Below are 18,945 nucleotides of genomic sequence, written 5' to 3'. Positions count from 1 at the left end.
ATACATTTTATATTATTTATGACATACTTTATTGGATAAATTGTACGTCTATGGTCTAGCCTTGTGGTGGCGCCATATCTCACTATTTGTAGACTGTAGGTTTCGTACTGACATGTTCTGTACACCACCATGTCCGAGATGCATTCACAGTTAGCTGAAGATCATAGCAACCCTTTACTTTAGATTGTTATTACAAATAATTAAACTTTAAGTGTTGTAAGGATACTTTAATTTATTTATTTCCAATACAAACAAGTGTCTGAATTGTGGAAAATATACATAAATGCACAGATTTCTTAAAAATATTAGATAAAAGGTGTAATACATGTTTGGGGGGAAAGAAAATGTAGAGCATCTGTTCAGGTCTAACCATTGACATAGATCCTAAAATCACACTGTGTTTTCCAAGGATCCCTGAATGTAGCACGAGGTTTGACAGCTACACAGCCAAACATGGCGACTGCTAGCTAGCGCAGCCAGGTAACACCTTCGTCTTTTATTATTGTGCGGCTGTCAGGAAACAGCCAGGGCCGGTAAACATTCTCAGAGAGAGATTGTGAACGATTCTCGCCCATTGTTCACCTTTCCAGGTTATTGTCCACCCGTTCGGCTCTCTGGTAACGTTATGTGAAGGCGGTTTGTGAGCCACACTAAACACAGGACAGGAGTGAAGTGACACAACAACAGTGGGCTGAGGGCGGACTGTTCCTGCTGGTTTCTTCACCTCTTTGCCGGTATGTTTCTCAGGTAAGACACGGGTCCACCCAACGACACAGTATGTCTGTACTCTGTCGTGTCTGTTTGTTTCCGCGTTGTTTTTCACGGCTGTGTGACTGTCAGCTGACGCATCGCTCTTAGCACTAAGAGATAATAGAGGAGAGGAACGTTATAGTTGCTGTAATACAAGATAAAAACATGATCGAGCTTCTATGTACACCTCTATAGAACGACCAGTTATGAAATCATTAGTATTGTACAATAAACAGCCAGCTGTTGGCTTTCACGCCATCCTTTTGTTTGTCTATAGCGACCTGTACTAAACAAATGATGGCTCCACCCATGGCTGAATCAAATTGGAGAAATGAATCCCCTTCTCTTCATATTCCTTCTCCCAGACAAAGCAAGGGCACAAAATACTCCCAGTCACAACAACTGTACATTGTGAGCTTGGCAAAGGCAGGCCGACTGTACAGCCTACTATCCGAGGAGTGGTATAAAACATCACTGATGCTTTGAGGCTCACACATTCTCCTCAGAGGGCTTTACAGTCTGTACACACGAGACATCCTCTGTCCCGGGACCCTCACATCAGAACAGGAAGAACTCCCCAAAAACCCTTTAACAGGAGAACAGAGGAAGAGACCTCAGAGAGCAACAGAGGAGGATCCTCTATCAGGATGAAGTGATAGACGTCATGTGTACTGAACAACATTACAGAGTTCCAACACGCTTATGGATATAGTAGAATAAAAAAATAACAAAAGCAGTGATGTAATCGGCAATAGCGAGCAAAGCAGATTCATGTTATTTGTTAAGCACAAGCTCCGGTCTCAGCCTCTGAAATGTGAATACTTGCTGCATTTCCTAGTTTCTATGATAATAAACTGAATATCTTTGGGTTTTGGACAGTTAGATAGAGAATTGTACTGGACATGTTTTTACATTTTTTTACAAATGTATGATGAAATGAATCATTATTTGACGCCCTCCAATCAGGCCTTTATATAGTGAAGACAAAAGCTGTGCATGAATGAAAGACATGTGGAAACCAGCTGAAGTTCATCACCAAGCTAATCTGTAGAGTGACTCATGGTGGTCGTAGCATCATGCTAGGGAAGTGCTCTCAGCGGAAGGAGCCTGGAGACTGTCAGGGTTTTAGAAAGTGAAGTAAAGGTACAGAGAGATCCTTGAAGAAACCCTGCTCCATGGTGCACACAACCTTCCAGATGTGCTGCACATGTGTGTTTGTCTAAGCATGGCTAAATGTCCCCATATAAGCCCACTGTCTTCTGAGTCCAACGAAGCAGCTTATTACATTAATTACACTTTTTAAGTCAATCAGATTTGTCAATCTAGAGTTATGGCAGCAGGTGTGTGACGTGCCTGCTGATCATCAGATGACTACTTTGTTTTTGCACATTTCTACTCCTGGCAAGTGCGAAATGATTAGTGTTTTAAATAAGACAAATGTTAGAACACATTACTTATAGAAATAGATTTCTATTATATTACTTGAATTAGAAATATTGTTTATTTTTAAATAAAAATTTGAGCTTTAGCATGCTAGCAAACAGACCACATGCTGTATCCAAACAGTAGCTGGCTGTCACAGGACTGTAATCAGGCCGTCCAATCATCACACTCATAGCCACCCTGTGGGTTCATCATGCTCATTTGGGGGGAGGGTGTTCAGAGGGAGGTCTGGAGAGACAGGCTGTCAGTGTTGACCCCTTTGAGACTTTCTCACCAGATTTAGTGTCTTTTGGATCTGGTGCTGCTCACTACTTTCTTTGGGACAGAGTTGGCAACACTGGGCTGAGTTTTTAGGGTGAACGATTTCAAAGATGTAGTGTACTCAACATAACCAGCCCTAGCTTTAAAGGGGACACTGTGGTGGATGTAAATGAGTATAATTACTTCTCTGCATGGTCAATTTGACTTTGTTAGTGCACCAGATATTGATTTATTTCATATAGCTGCTTTTTTAATGTTATATGATATTGAATAAAATATTCTGTCTCTTAACCATAAATTCACAGATATTCCCTTTAAGCCCATTTGACTGGTTTTCAATGGGATGTTCTCCCTTTGACCTTTGAACCTTTTCCTCTCTTATTTTGACCTCACCCGTTGAATCAGATCCGTAGTTATATCAGTTATACTGCAACGGTCAGTACATTCTGGATATGTCTATATTCTCTCCTAACATTAGTCATATTTTCTTAATCTTTACTGTACAGATGAGTTTTGTTTGAGATTACTATATATATATATATATATATATATGTCTCTGCTATGTGTCTGTACATTGTTAAGAGGGACCAGAACTGCTGTTAGACTGTTATTTGTAATTACCCAAGTGTGATCAATTTAATACTCTGCTATTCACAATGGGACTTAAACCTGCATGCTTCACTGCAGCTTCTTGGTCTTCATCATACAGTGCTGCAGGGATGATGTCTCTTTGTAGGCAAACCCAGAAGTCAGCATCACACTGGTTACCACGACAAAAAGCCAATCGGCTCTTTCCATTCGATTTTGGATCCACGAGGAACTCAAGTTTAATACAAGTTTTGTTCATCGAGATAATCTTCACAAATGAACATAAAGTAAAACGCTAACGTTATGAAGGAACTCCACCTGGGTCACATGGCTTCACGTCTTCACCACTAAGCTGAAGGAGGATAGTGTTCTAGTGAGGACGTTTAGTCGTCTCATTCAGACACTGTTCTAAGTCACCTAAAAGCTTCTAAATTCACCAGAGGGGTGTTCACTGACCTATTTTATATCAGAGAACTAAACTATAGAATCAGTTCAGCTTGTGTCACCACAGACCTAATGTCAGACAGCTCACCACAAACACATTCAAGAAACACAATGACTCTCTGTGTTTTAGGACTCATCCTGCTATTACTGATGGCTTTGGTTTGAAGGTAGGAGATACTGTGCCGATACACTCACAAGTTTTATTTCCGGATACCAAAGCGATACTTTGTCAATGCTTAACAGGTTTTTCTCCAAAAAAAACTTTTTAATTTGACAAAAGAAATCAAAGTTGTCAAATATGAAGTGGTGTTGAAACACAAGCATTCTAGAAGCAGAATACAGTCGACAATAAAACATCAGATTTCAGATTAAAGATTGCAACGGTATGACCAGTGAGGCTGCTGGGATGAAGGAGTCTGACACATCTCAGTCACACATTACAGTATTTACAATACCTGGACTTTGATTTTACACATCCCAAAATGATACTTTGCTCTGTACAACTTTTTCAAAAACTTTACTTCCAAAATTCTAATGTAAATGAATAAAAATGAGAATAGGATGATGAGCCAAGAATAAGTAAAGTGTAAAACTCTGAGCAGGCTTTGGCAACTTTCATTGGTTGACAGTTGTGGGTCAGAAAGGTTTCAGATGACCTTTGTCCAGCAGCTACATCCAGTCTCTGAACTGCTCCTCTGCTTATCTCCTGCTGCGTTCTATCAAACCTCTCGTTTCCTCCTTTATTAATTGATGAGGTCATAAAATCCTTCTGCTCTGTTGCATTCAAATGTATTCTCCAGGTTGTTGAATGAATGAGCGGAACAGGTCAAAAGTAATCAGAGTAAAGTTCTTCAGGCTTTCAGAGTGCTTTTATGTTCAGTGTCAAGACAAAGGTTGTTTCAATGATCAGTTCTTTTGCTCTTTATGTTCCAATGTCCATTGATTCATTGGTGGGTTTAGGAAATGTCCAAAATAGTGAAAAAGGTTTCCAGAGCCCACGGCCCCCGTTTTGAGATTTATGCTTGTTTACTTGATTCAATTTGTTCTTGTAATGAATCTTTAACCAATAGAATCCTTTCTACTGCTATCTGTAGCTCACGTTATGGATCACATGACATGACCATGTTCCTGTCAGTCCCATCATTCTTCTCTTTGACTTGCTCTTTGTTAATTGGAAGGATGACACACAGTGAGATTACATAAATCTATTGTTCATCGTGGATCCAAATAGTGACTCAAGTCCTTCACTCTTTGATGTTTTCAAATAGCTTGTTCTGTCCGACCAACAGTCCAAAACACAAACATATTTACAGTCACATAAGACAGAAAACAAGAAAAACAGCAACAACTCTGAATAAGAAGTTGGAACTAGGAAATGTTTGGCATTGTTATTTGTCAAATAGCTTGAATAAATGATGAATTGATTGCCAAAATAGTTACTGATGAATAATCTGTCTAATGACTAAAAGACTAACTATTGCAGCTCAATATAAATGACACCTTTTCAGCCAATGTATCTGTCCCTTTGACATCTTTGACTCTAGCAGGTCACTATGCAAATCAATGAGAATATTTGCCTCATGGCATAATAGATTTCCTTGTGATGACGTACCTGTTTTTATTATAAACCCGCTATGTAACAAAATATGTCTATATGCTGGTATTAAATCACATGTTTCACACCTCTAGCTGATGGACCAGTAATACGGTAGAAGCCTGTACCTCTGTTTACATCTGCTCCCCCAAACATGAATAAACCAGCACAGCAGACAGGTTGTAGGTTGTCTGTTGCAGTTGTCCAACACATATATACACACACACACACACACACACACACACACACATGCTCTGTGGCATCTGGGTGGAGTCAAGCATTCCACACTTAGATACCAAACATGCTACAGCTTCCTATGAAGGGCCTGTTAAAGGGAAAGGGGAAAACACAAGTGGCATCCATGTTGTTTCTAACGGACGTTAGAGCGTCACCTCCTGACTCCCTCCTTTGCTTCTTTTGTTTTTGTCCCTCTGCAGGTGATCTCAGGCCTCTCTGTGAACCAGTCCCTCACCCACCCCTGCTGGCAATGTCATCGCCACCAGCAGAGCCCCCAGCCGCCTCCCTGTCCCCTGGGTCCCGAGTGCGGCCCTCTGCTGCCCTGGACTCCCTGTCCATGTCTTCCCTCCTGTCTGGGGATTTAGACGATGAAGGTGATGGAGGAAGAGGAGGAGGAGGGGAGGAGGATGGGCTCGGAGACCTAGAAGTGAACCCTTATGATGGTTTGCCTTTTTCTTCGCGCTACTACGCCCTGCTGGAAGAGAGGCGGCAGTTTCCCATCTGGAGGCTCAGGCAGAGTCTGCTGGAACACCTGGAGAGCCACAACATGCTGCTGCTCAGTGCATCGAGTGGAGCTGGGAAAAGCACCCAGGTAACCAGGATCCAGCAGGGACATCACATGTAGTGTATGGGCTCACCTAGATTTATTCAGCTCAAACTCTTAACATGAACCTGTTCTGTTGTTAGACAGCATCTCATTCACCATCGTTATGCTACTGCTTAGCCATGTTTTTGATACCACTGTAATATTTCCTCAACACTGTTATGAGGGAGAAAGTCATTCTTACTTTACTAAGAACGATTGTCATTTCTTGACAAAGCTATTTGTCATGCAACACCATAAGCCAAAGATCTTAAATGCATCAGTGTCTGTTAACATGAGCAGCTACATGAGAACTTTAAATCTCACCAACGTTTAATTTGCTGTTCTGCAGACACACTTTGAGCTCAATGCACTGCACACTTGAATGAAGGTAACCGCTCTCTCACCACTTTGACACACAGATAAAACTCAAGCACATTCACATTGAATCCCATTCTGCAATTCAACAACATATGTGTGATATAAAGACAAACGCACTAAACAATCAACAATAGGCTAATGCTAGTTATATAGCCAACAGTGGTGAAAGACGTATTCAAATCCTTTACTTATGTAAAAAGTGCATCCTATTTTTAAACTGATCACATGTTTTATATGTAAAATCTTAATCTACAAAGTCACCTGTAACAATACCTGTATTGTACTTATATAAACGTAAAGGAGTAATAAGTTAAGTGGAGGAAAAGTGTTGAGCAGCACAAAATGGAAATACTCAAGTGAAGTACAAATACCTCAGAACTGTACTTAAGTGCAGTACTTGAGTAAATATACTTATACATTTACAATGCACATACACAATATATCCAGTGATGTTGGAATCATTTTCCAACGTCAATGGTTGGAACCATTAATCAGTTTGAGTTGAATCTCTTAGAGATGTGTGTTTCCTTCTACTGCTGTGTGTTGTCAGAGTGATGGGGAGGTTTCCTTCATTTGCTCGTGTCCTTACGTGGCATTGTGTGAAGCTGTCTTGGCTGCTATACAGTTTGGTCATATTGAGGATTAATTGAGTCTGTGCCACAAAAAGCTAACAAAATCACAGTAGAAGAATAAGCAGGTTATTATAGCAATAATGGCTTCATGTTCCATCTCTTTTCTATAGCGTTGGGCACAGAAAGAGGAGCGAGGGTTAGGCTTACACCCCACAGAGAACGACTTTACATTATTGTTACTAACTAGTGATGCAACGGATCATAAAACTCTGGTCTACAAGGCTCCAGACTATATTGATATTTTTATCACATTTAACCGCTCTGAAGTCAGTAAACCATCAAACATTCTAAATGTTACACTTTTACTTTGTTATAGTCATTTATAGTGTCTTTGTTTCTTCATAAACACAATTCAAATGATAATGAAATAAAAGATTTCATTGATTAAATCAAATCATGTCATTAGTAGTTTTAATGATGTATTATAATCTGCTTAGAGCTAGTGTTAACAGCTCATAGTTCATCTCTAATATCTATTTATGTTGTTGAGAAAACATCTCCTTCAAACGTCTGGATTTATTCAAGTTTCTCATCAAAACTACCCTGAACACTTATTTCCACCTCCTTCCTCTCTGTCTGCACTGTTAATGCTGCTGCCAGGACAAAACACAACGTCTTTACCAATGTGGTGACACTGTCACTTTGACCTTACTCTTACTGTTGTCTACCTTTCCTCTCACTCAGGGTTGAATTACAACGACTGGTACTACTCAAAGTGTAATCCAAATGTAATATTTGAGATGTTTTCCTCAGGAGTTTCTGGAAGCCGAAACAGAAAGAGAGTGAATATTGTCTCTACATGCATCGCGTGGACACAAACACAACCCCAAATGAATGCTAATGTTGCTTTGTGTCGGCTGGATGTATCAATAGATAACCGTATGCTAAGGTGTCGGCCATAACAACTTCACAAAGATGATATTAGTCCGTGTTTCTCAGGTTGTTGGGAGAAACAATCATTTAATGAGGACTACTTGTAATTGGTTAGATGGATGGTCCATCCACTGTATAAAGACTTAGTCTCAGTCGCTCCACCTTCATGTTCAAGTACTTCTTTTTAAAGTGGGTGTGCTTCTAAAACACTGAGTAAAACTATGTGTAATCACTGTCCCCAGCGTTATATTAGCACTTCCTTGTCTTGTTGACCTCAGTCTTTCTTTTCTTCTCCCTGCAGGTGCCACAGTGGTGTGTGGAGTATGCTTTGTCCTATGAATTTTCTCAGGGCCTGGTGTGTTGTTCCCAGCCCTCTTCGGTGACGGCGGTGAGTCTGGCCCTTCGCGTGGCTGATGAGATGGACCTCAGTCTGGGTCTGGAGGTGGGCTACAGGGTGTCTCATGATGACAGCTGTACAACCGACACCCTGCTCAGGTTAGGCTGCATGGATAACATCTTATCATTTCCCCAAGTGTTGGGTCTTGACTCTCATTTTCAGTTGCACTGATACAGCTATAACAAAATGGAAATCCATTTCCCCCCGTTTAATCATTCACAGTCGAGGTAACAGAGCTATCTGCAAAATTCCACCTCGGCCGAAGGAAAAGAACCAATCAGAGCTGTGCAGCGTCCAACGCAGCTCGTGGCCTCCGATCAAACTGTCAAAACAAGCAGTGCTGATCAAATATAAATCAATATTCTGTTACTGCATTTCTCAAATGTTGTCATAAACATATTTTCGTCACTGTTTATTTTAAAATGAGAAAGTCTGCTTCGACCGGTAGATGATGCTTGGTTTTGGCTCGACTGTTTTGACTCTGCGGCTCGGTCACAAACTTTCTAATTTTACAGCAAAACAAAATCTGTTTCTTAAAAAGAAAGAGAAACTTGATTCATGTTTCATCATCGCTGCCTAGTTTGACAGTTTGATCGGAGTTCATGAGCCTCACAAGCTGTGATTGACAGCTGTGTTAGAGAGTCCTTTGCTCTGATTGGTGGTTTTTCTACAGATTCCAGGAGTGGCCATTCAGAGAAACAATATGAATTTTGAGGCCCAAATTCTAAGTGGAGGGATGTTGAGCGCGGTCAAGCCACATTTACTCACGGCAGGTCTGCCGGCTACATTTTGTGCAACCAGCATCAGACCGAAGTGAGCCTCTGTGCTTATCTGCACATCAGTCGTGTTGTTTTTATTGATCACTGTGCTTATGACACCCTCAGTCTAACCTTTGTGTACACGAGGCTGGCTCCACATCAGCATTCCAACACAAATGTATTGTTATCATCTTTATTCTTCCAACAATTTCTTCTTCTGCATACTTTCAGCTACAAAAGACGTTCAACTATCAAAATATTCAGCGCTTTAAGGACATGCCGGCTACCTCTTAAGCTTTTTGAAATATTAAGCTTTAAAAATAAATATATATATATATATATATATATATATATATATATATATATATATATATATATGATTCTCTATGGAGCAAATCCTCACAAACCTCCTCAACTTTGAAAGTCTTCTGCTTCTGCATACTTTGAGCTACAAAGACCATTTTAACTTTAAACAATACTTTTAACTATTTGGGTATGATTCAACTCATGATTCATCATAGTTTGTTTTATGCTTTTTTCAGACCTTTTCTGAGTTTATAATGGGTGTGTATTGCGCAGCTCAGAGTGTGTGATGTCATCACTAGGAGTGAAGAGGAGCTTCAAAATCTTGTGAAATAAATCAAAAGCTAATCTTGTCCGGGTCGTAGACATGTTACCATGGAATCCAACAGATTTAAACATTTGAAAGTCCAACTATCTGCTCCAATGACACCAATGTGAATTCTGAAAGGCCTGTAACCTGTAAACGGATCCACGTACCATGGCCAAACCCATGATGCGTTTGTTGTAGACTCTTGTGGGAGGTGTCATCAGTCTCAGCTGAGAGTTCCTGTTTCAGGGATGTGGATTAGCCCTGCCCCCTTTACTCAAGTCCCACCCTCTTTCATAACTCATGAACCATTTCTCATAGACACTCGTGGGAGGTGTGTGAATGCATGCATGTTCAAGCTAATGCAAATCTGCGCTTGTTGAATTTACATCATTCTGTTCAACTCTGAGAGAGTTTACTACCCTCAACTTCCTGGAAGGAGGTTTTATAAACTGCAGTGTGCCCTGGGGATACTGTAATAGGGCTTAAACAGAGTACAAGTGCAACACATTTCTCAACAAGATATCAATATCAAAATGTGCTCTTCCAAACTGTAGGGGAATCCATGACATGAGTCATTCATTCACAATGCTGATCTGTATCTTGTGTGATGGCCTTCTCCTCCCCAGAGGGAAAGTAGACACCTTCATGGGTTACAACAATGTTGCGTGCTCTGTCTTTTCCTTCCAGCCACACCTTGACTCTTTGTTCTGTGTTTCCTGCACTTTGCTGTCCAAGGTGGCAGTAAAAGAGTTACAGCGGTGCATTCACTGCGAACTGATCCCTGTGTCCTTTTCCTGCATTCTGAATGATTATGTAAACACATGTACTTCCATTAAGGTCGTAGCTTTCAGCCATTTAGCGTGTCACTTCGTCTCTTAGTGATGTGAGGTTTGAGCCACTGGACCATCCTGCTGTCTAAATGCTTTCAAATCTCTATTTGTTTGAAGGATACTGGCTCTTTCCTCATCTCATTTTTCATTTCCTCTCCCCAGGTTTGTCAGTGACACCCTCCTGCTAGAGGAAATGATGTCAGACCCTCTACTGCATCAGTATGGCATTGTGGTGTTGGACGAGCTCCAGGAGCGTACCGTGCCCACCGACGTGCTGCTGGGCCTGCTGTGTGACGTCTGCCGGCAGAGGCCAGACAACTTCCGGGTGGTTCTCCTGACTCACCCGACGCTGGCGCCTCGCCTCTCCGCCTTCCTGGGACCATCTGTCCCTCACCTCTCCCTGGACAGCATGCTCACAGAACCCCCTACCAGAGACCAGGAGGAGGGGAGTGGGGTAGAGGGCTACAGGACGGCTGCTGAGTTGAACAGGGTGGAGACGCTGTACAGGGAGCTTTCGTCAGGGAAGGAACCGGCGGCTGCTGCCTGTCACATGGTGCTGGATCTGCACCGAAGGGGAGAGGAGGGAGATGTGATGGTGTTTTTGGCCAGTGCCCAGGTACAAGTCTACTAATACTTTATATTCCTCATTAGTCATATAGGTTATATGACTGTGGCTAAGTGGAGAGCAGGGTCATCCTTCAATCAGAGGATCAGCAGTTCAATCCCCGGCTCCGCTAGTCTCATGTCAATGTGTCCAACACACTTAACCCCACAATGTCTCCCGTGGCTGTGCCTACGGTGTAGAAATGTAATAGAATCTGAATTGTAAGTGGCTTTGGATAAAAGCGTCTGCTAAATGACTGTATTGTAATGTACAGAGCAACAATTGCAGAATGCAAATCCATTGAATGGCTTTTACCACAAATTGTGTTTCATAAAATTGTAACGTTAAAGAATATAACATTAACATTTGGCAAATTCAATAATGATTTTCAGGGGGAGAAAATGTTCTGGCAAAGTTCAACATGTGGAACTATTGATATGACCTCAGCGTTAATCAGCTGAATGATGCGGCAGTTATCCAGGGTTTCATCTAGAGGCCCTGTTGTTGTGGCTCCTGTCTCACTTTTACTGGTTCATTAGTGAAGAGCTCCACATTTCTTAGTGTAGTAATAGTTTTGTCTGTTTATCGGAAGAAACCCTATCCAGTTACTAGTGAAGTCTTTTTGTATCTTGAACAAAAGAAAAAGCTCTGTAGAGTTTCACCACCTTTGTCTTGTAGAGGAGTGAAATGAGGACACCTCAACCTGAGAAGCCAGTGTTGCACACTCTCTCTCTCACACACACACACACACACACACACACACACACACACACACACACACACTGCCACAATTTATCTGTCATGTGTTCTCCATCCAGGTGCAAAGCTATCTGCATATTGACCTACAGTTTATCCAACTCTCTCATGCACATTAAACTCCCTTTATGTCAACATCAGCACTCCGGCTGGCTGTCAATGCTGGTTTCCACTGGAGACGGAGCCGGTTGTGTGCTCCTGTGTTACAGCTACATCTGTAAGTCACAGTCCTGTCTGATGATACTGATCTGTTCTGGTTAATCCTCAGTGACACACACACACACACACGGTACAGTCACACAACAAACACAAGCACAGAGAAACAGGTTTCAGGGTTGCCTTGCGTCAGCTGAGCTGAACCCTCACAGCTTGTGTGGAGCACTTGAGCGTGATGTTTGAAAGAGTGGATTCAAACTGAGGCTCCATTCTCTCTCCCCTGTTCTGTGTAGGAAACAGAGGCGTGTGTCGCTCTGCTGGAGAAGGAGTGTGTAGCTCTGAGTCCTCAGCTTGGTCCTCTCAGGATCCTCCCCCTCCATGCAGGACTGGGTGGGCTGACCCAGCGGGTCTACGAATCCAGCCCCGAAGATTCAATGCTGAGGGACAGTGACCGCTCCGAGGTCTTGGATGGCTCAGTGCTGGGAGCCGGAGGTCAGGGGGTGAAAAGGAAGGTTATCCTCTCCGATACCCTCGCTGAGGCTTCCTTCTCCCTGCCAGCCATTCGCTATGTCATAGACACAGGCCTTCAACTCAAAACTGTAGGTTTGTTTTCATACCTGACAAAATGTCATGATTATGTTATATGACACATTATTTAAGCAAAATAAGCCCAGTAGTCTTTGTCTCTTATGTTTCTATTGTATGTATTTCCTCTGATCATTGGTTGCCTGTATTGTTAATATAAGCTTGTTTTAATGAGCTCAACTGAATGGAAAGAATTTAAATATTTAATTTGAACCTAATTGCTGGGGACAAAGAGTTATTTGATTAAAGTAAAAATAAAATCAGCACGTTCAGACTATCATGTAAATGTGGACAATTCCAGTTCTGACATTCCCCCATATTCTGCAGGTTTACAACACACTAATACGAGCTAACTCGCAGGTCTTGAGGACGATCAGCAAACACCAGGCCGACATGAGAACTGAAAGGGTGAACAGCCACCTCCCAGGTAGGTCAAAGGTCATTGCTGCTGTTCTTATTACCAGCTGATGTAGTTCAATGTGCACTTTCACTTAATGAACTAAATAACTTCACTCAAGTCACCGTGGCAGACAGCGATGCATGCCCGCAAAGTGCTTCTGATTTTAGCTTTGCTCTTACCCATGTCATTAAGTGTTTATTAGAGGCAGCTTCACCATCCAGCTGCTGTATCAACGTGTTAACTGTTTAGCTATTGATCAAATAATTGAAACAAAATCAAATGAAATTGTTTAAATATTGTCATTTCCTGTTTCATGACTGTTTACTACATGCAGTCTCCTTGTTGGTCTTTAGGGCTGTGTCTCCGTCTTTACCCCCAGTCTCTGTATGAGGATGGGATGGAGGAGGCTCATTGTCCAGGGGTGGTGGAGGAAAACCTGAGCCACTTGGTGCTGCTGCTTAAGAGGCTCGATATTGCTGACATGGGACAGTGCAAGTTCCTTGACAGACCAGGTACATTTATGAACTACTTTGAATAACACCTAATAGCAGCTGCTACAGCGGTGCTGCTATTGTTTTCACCTTATGAGTGTGAGTCATCATGGCTAAATGTGTTCCTGGAGACACCGACTGTAACCGGACCTACCGCTGAAGGCAAGGCACATTTATTTACACAGCACAGAGGCAATCAATAACACTTCACTGATTACATAAGAAACACGTGAAGCAAGCAAACAAAAGCATATAGAATAACAACAATAGAAGCACACTGCATGAAAACAATGAAACATAAATGAATTAAAAGCAATGGTGAACAGGTCTTTAGCTTGGACTATCTCAGCCTTAGCTCTTTGTTCCACATTTGAGCGGCATAGATTCTAGCAATACAATGTTGAAGTTTATTCTATGAGGAATTGGGAGCCGGTGCAGTGACCTGAGCACTGGAGTTCTTTGCTGAGGCTTTGTGAACCTTGTTCTAACCCTGGCACAGGGAGGGATCCCCTGAAGCTGTCTGACGCTGTCTTAGTGTTCACATCATGTGTTCACATAAAGTCTCTGATCCTTCCTTGGTAAAAGGCTGATTTAGTTATTGATTTAATGTGACGACTGAAATGTAGGTCTGAATCCAAGGTGTTGAACTTCATTTTGACTGTTTACTTGTTGTTGTTTTTACCCCAAAAACAATGACTTCAGTTTTTTCCTCATTTAACTGGAGAACATTTTGGAGCTACTAGTTAGTTTGTTATATTATAATATAAGGTAGGACTCTTACCAATTCAGGAGCATGTTAGAGAGACCAAACCAGTGTCAACCATATCAAATGCAGCAGTAAAGGGCAGAGGCTTCACCAGTCTGTGCCTAGATTTATCATGTCTCTGTGCTGTGGCTGGGCCTAAATCTACACTGGAAGTTATTTACTTGTAAGTTGCAGAGTTGTCTAAAGACAATTTTGTCAACTAATAAATGGGAGGTTTGACATGGGCTTGAAGTTATTTAGTACAGATGCATTCAGGTTAGCTTTTTTTTAAAGTGAAGTGCTGAAAATAGTCCCCAACTGTAGCTCATTGACTTAAGTTTAGTGTCTCGACTGTCTGTCACCACTGACGTGTACGACTCTCTCCTCCATATTTATTTTCCTGCCATGTCTGCCTCATTCCCAGCCCCCGAGGCTCTAATGCAGGCTCTGGAGGACCTGGACTACCTGGCAGCACTGGATGACGATGGGAACCTGTCAGAGGTGGGCATCATAATGTCGGAGCTGCCGCTGGAGCCACCGCTGGCTAAAGCCCTGATCGCTGCCTGCGAGTACGACTGTGTGGATGAGCTGCTCACTATAGCCGCCATGCTCACAGGTAAAACGTTTTAAAAAGAGGGAATAATTATCCTGTTTGGAAAACAATTCAAATGACATAATCGACTCACATTCCAGGAAATATGATGCCCCGTGACTCACTGAAATGCCATGGCTATGTTAATAATGCATATTTATTCATCAACATGCATTGTATGCATACGGCCCAATTTCAAAAGTACTTACATATTTACTTATGTACTCTTGATGTTTATGGTCTTTGTCTTCTGTCAGCTCCTTCCTGCTTTGTGACAGCAGAGCCCAGCAGAGAGGAGGCCGTTGTCACACACTGGCGACCCCTGATGCACGCAGAGGGAGACCACATGACTCTCATTCATGTTTATAACACCTTCATAGAGCGTACGTACCCTTCAGCCTTCATGACAGCAACACTTTGTTAGTCACTGGGTTCCCACTGACCATGGAACCTATCAACAAACTGAATGTAGACGGGTGTGTTTCAGACATGTATTACATCACAGGACACATAATATTGGATGCTATCTTAACAGGACTGTGTCATGTGTTTAAGCATCAGAAGGAATACAGAGTTTTGTATTTAGCTTCATGACCACAGAGAGAACCCTGCATTGATGTGACTGTTGAGGCTTTATAACGCATAGATCCATGAATTATTGATTGGTCTCTGTGTGGTGATTGCAGATAATCAGGATGAGGTGTGGTGCACGACAAACCTCCTCAGTCACGCCGCCTTGCGATTGGCTGTGGTGATCAGGGCGGAGCTGCTGGAGGTGATGCAGCGAATAGAGCTTCCTGTTTCTCCTCCTGCGTTCGGATGCCAAGACAACTGCACGAACATCAAGCGCGCTCTCATCTCAGGCTTCTTCCTCAAAGTAAACACCCTGCTTTCTAAAACTGAGTGAACTAATGACAGCTGTTCTTTGGGTTTACTGCTAATTAGCAAGTGTTAGCGGGCTAACATGCTAAAAGACCATGTTGAACATTATACCTTTTAATGTTATATCATTGTTATTGTGAGCACACGTTGGCATGCTGACGTACCCCCTCACAGAGGTGAGGGGGTACCGACTGTACAGACATCAGTTGGTGTGTGTGTGGGGGGGGAACTTACTCATTCCGTCCGATAAACATGTCAGTGATGTTAAGTGTGTGTGTTGAGAAAAAAGTGGCTTTGCAATTCTGTCTGAACACACATTTAAAGGGACTGTTCACCCCAAAGTCAATAGATATTTTACCTTTTCATGTTGGAACTATGGTTGAAAGATGAAAGCGCTGACAGAGAGGTCTGTGGATTATCTTGAGTGACCGGGTCATGATTTCTGTAAAGAGACATTGCTTTTGAGTTTTTCAAATGCATTTGTTTTGGAGCTTTGAGCATAAAAAGCCGAGTGCCTCATTATATTTGAGAGAAGGCAGACGTCTCTACGGCCGATATCTACAGGTAAGAGGAACCATATGTCTGTTTGATTTCGGGCTGAACTGTCCCTTTAAGAACCAGTTACATAATCAATATGTGATTCTTGTCTTTTTCAATGTGGAGCCTAATATTAGAAAAGCAGTGTGTTGGTCTAGCCCTACTTTTCATCTCACACTTTCCCGAGTGTTTATGACTGTATTACAGGTTTGCCTCAACACGTCTTCCTTCCACCTTTCAGTCCTTTCACTCCATATTTTCTTACTTTGTTGTGGATGATAAAATGTGTTCTTCTCGTCTTCAGGTGGCTCATGATGTGGATGGCTCAGGTAACTACCTCCTGCTAACTCACCGCCACGTGGCTCACCTGCATCCCTTCTCCTCCTACCTGTGTCGGCAGCCGTGCCCCAAACCCCCGAGCTGGGTCCTGTACCACGAATTCACCATCTCCTGTGATAACTGCATCCGCATCGCTTCAGAAGTCCACCCTCAGATGTGAGTCAAACCGGTACATTCTGCAAGTTACCGTTACGGATTTGAGTGTGTTAGCTTTTTTTATTTCAGCTTTCCTCCAAACAGTTAAGACCATAAACATCCATCTCTTCCAGTCTGTTTATGATGAAGAGGGACCAAGTCAAGCCAGAGTTCATTTAAGGCAAATTCTAGCTAAAACCTCAGAACATATTTCTTTGAAGATTTCAATAATGCTGCGATATTAATCGTTGAACGTACTCATTCCCTCCGATAAACATGTCAGTGATGTTAATGTTCAACACTCACAGCACATGTATATTTATTTCTAAGAGCTGGTGACGTCACATAACATAGCCCAAAGAGACGTTACTGAATGAAGGAACTTCAGTGCCACAGTGAAGAATCTAAATCCACCTCTGAAGGAGAGATATTTGCTGTAAACATTGGACTGCTGCATGCAGGTCATTAGTCTAGTTCAGTTCGTCACATTGTTCTTACCTTTTTATTCGTTGAAGAAACATAGAATGCATTTAATCATAATTCTGGTTTTCAAAGGTTACTTTCTACTTCAGTCAAGAAAAATAGTTGGTCAACAAATATTATTCATTTGAGACGTAATTAATTCATGAAATTTAGACTGGGTCAAGCCGTGTGTTGGTTTAAGGGGAATCTTAAGGAGCTGAGAGCATTTCTGAACTTTGAACCTCAAAGAAAGCCAATATGTGTATTTTCTGAAATGTTGAAGTGATCATTGCAGCCTCTGAGGACTCATGATGGTGATGCTGTCAGTAACAGGCCAGCTTAATGAAACACCTCTCTGCTGTAGGCTTGTGGAGTTGGCCCCTCAGTACTACCTGGGAAACCTGCCGTCAAGTGACGGCAAAGAGCTGCTCATGGAGCTGAGGCAGAGTCTGGAGCCCCCTTCATACGAGCCGGACCAGGGCTCAGACGAGCACAGCAGGACTCGCAGAGACGCAGACGGGACAGCAGAGACTCACAGTCAGTCCAGCACTGAGCTCTGTGTCGTCCAATGAGACGGAAGAAGACACTAAACACACGGCTGTCACTTTATAGTTTGATCTGAGATTTGGTACTTTGTATAAATTAAGGTTTAATCATTTTGATGTGTGATTTCAAATGGAGCTTTACTGGAAAACACTAAAGTACAGTGATGTATTGTTAATATATCTTATATGCAGTGGCTCTGGAAAATATTCAAACCACTTCATTTTCTCCTTGTTGTGCTATGGATTGACTTAATTCAAAGTTTTATTAAGAATGTTTTTTATTTAATGAGGGACTTCTGTGTTTCTTTTATTCTATAAATAAATCGTGTAGTAATAGTCTGTCATCACTTCCTCGTTGCGGGTCGTTGTGCAGCGGCACACAAACATGGGTTGTAATTTGTGTCGCGGCGCAACACAAATTGGAAAAAGTGAAGTGGATGAAATACTTATCAAACAAAGTGTCATTTTTGTTAAGACACGAGAGACTTCAGCTAAAAGCAATACGCACTGCTTCAGTGAGCAGAGCCACCGTTGTGGTTGACCTCTATGCCGATGCTTCTCAGGGCTCGCTGTGACGCACAGAGCTTCTGTTTCCAACGTTTTGATACTGTTTGTATAAGGTTTTGGGTTTCCAGCTTAGATTCTGCCTTTTTCTCTCCATCTTTGTGTCAGTAATGAAACATCTTATTTAATAGGATTTCTGTCAATACAGTACTTCAATACTTCAAATAAAAGTGTGTTTTTTCATGTTGGAAATATCTCAGCTCAGTGATTTTGTACTTTAAAGCTGCTATAGTTAGTTAACTGTATTGACTGGCGATATACGGATGTATTTGTCAGTATTGCTGGTTTGATCCGAGCTGAGCTCAGATACGTTTCAAACCAAAAGCATTTCAGGGTGGACTTTGCTCTTTTGTTGAGATTCTGTAAAGCTCAACCGCCATCTTGCCTGAACCCGCCCAGCAGAGGCCAAGCCTCGTGCACTGTACAGTACTCCACCAACGTAGCACGGCTCCTCCATCAGGTGGAAGCAGCAGAGCGGAGGTATCCTGACTTTTAGCTTCTAGTGTGGGGCAAGCTAAAAACACTGCATCACAAATTTCCCACAGTGTAACTTGACTAACCCGGAGTACGTTATCAGGGTTATTTTCCTTTCATTTCTCAGACTTGACAAGACCCTCCAGAGACCCTCCGTCCTCTCAGGCTGAGCAGTAGACCGATGGTGGAATAGCGGGGGTGTCGCATCTTTATGCAAAGCCTCCCCTCCTTCAGTGACAATCCCCGTTTGAAAGAATTTCTAGTTTGCTTAGACAAAGTCCTTCATTTCTTGTT

At 42.2% G+C, this 18,945-nt stretch overlaps 1 protein-coding gene across 4 annotated transcripts; it reads left to right on the top strand.

The window, feature by feature from the left end:
* The first annotated feature begins 440 nt into the window (after positions 1 to 440).
* dqx1 (DEAQ box RNA-dependent ATPase 1) lies at positions 441 to 18,381 on the top strand. Of its 4 annotated transcripts, XM_079178760.1 has the most exons (13): positions 441 to 480; positions 591 to 747; positions 5,518 to 5,909; positions 8,088 to 8,281; positions 10,547 to 11,000; positions 12,194 to 12,499; positions 12,813 to 12,912; positions 13,239 to 13,397; positions 14,546 to 14,737; positions 14,971 to 15,096; positions 15,400 to 15,590; positions 16,437 to 16,627; positions 17,433 to 18,381. In XM_079178760.1, exons 3-13 carry the CDS (start codon positions 5,568 to 5,570, stop codon positions 17,638 to 17,640), a joined length of 2,463 nt encoding a protein of 820 aa, XP_079034886.1. In that variant the 5' UTR covers positions 441 to 480; positions 591 to 747; positions 5,518 to 5,567; the 3' UTR covers positions 17,641 to 18,381. The 4 variants fall into 4 exon arrangements, with proteins under 4 accessions (XP_079034886.1, XP_079034887.1, XP_079034889.1 ...); XM_079178761.1 differs by having other exon boundaries at positions 449 to 734; XM_079178763.1 differs by having other exon boundaries at positions 449 to 747; positions 12,846 to 12,912.
* Positions 18,382 to 18,945: the final 564 nt, after the last annotated feature.

Source organism: Pholis gunnellus (assembly GCF_910591455.1).
Source record: "Pholis gunnellus genome assembly, chromosome: 18".
Lineage (NCBI taxonomy): Eukaryota > Metazoa > Chordata > Actinopteri > Perciformes > Pholidae > Pholis > Pholis gunnellus.
Note: the sequence above shows the minus strand (reverse complement) of the source record. Positions and strands in the feature narration are given on the sequence as shown.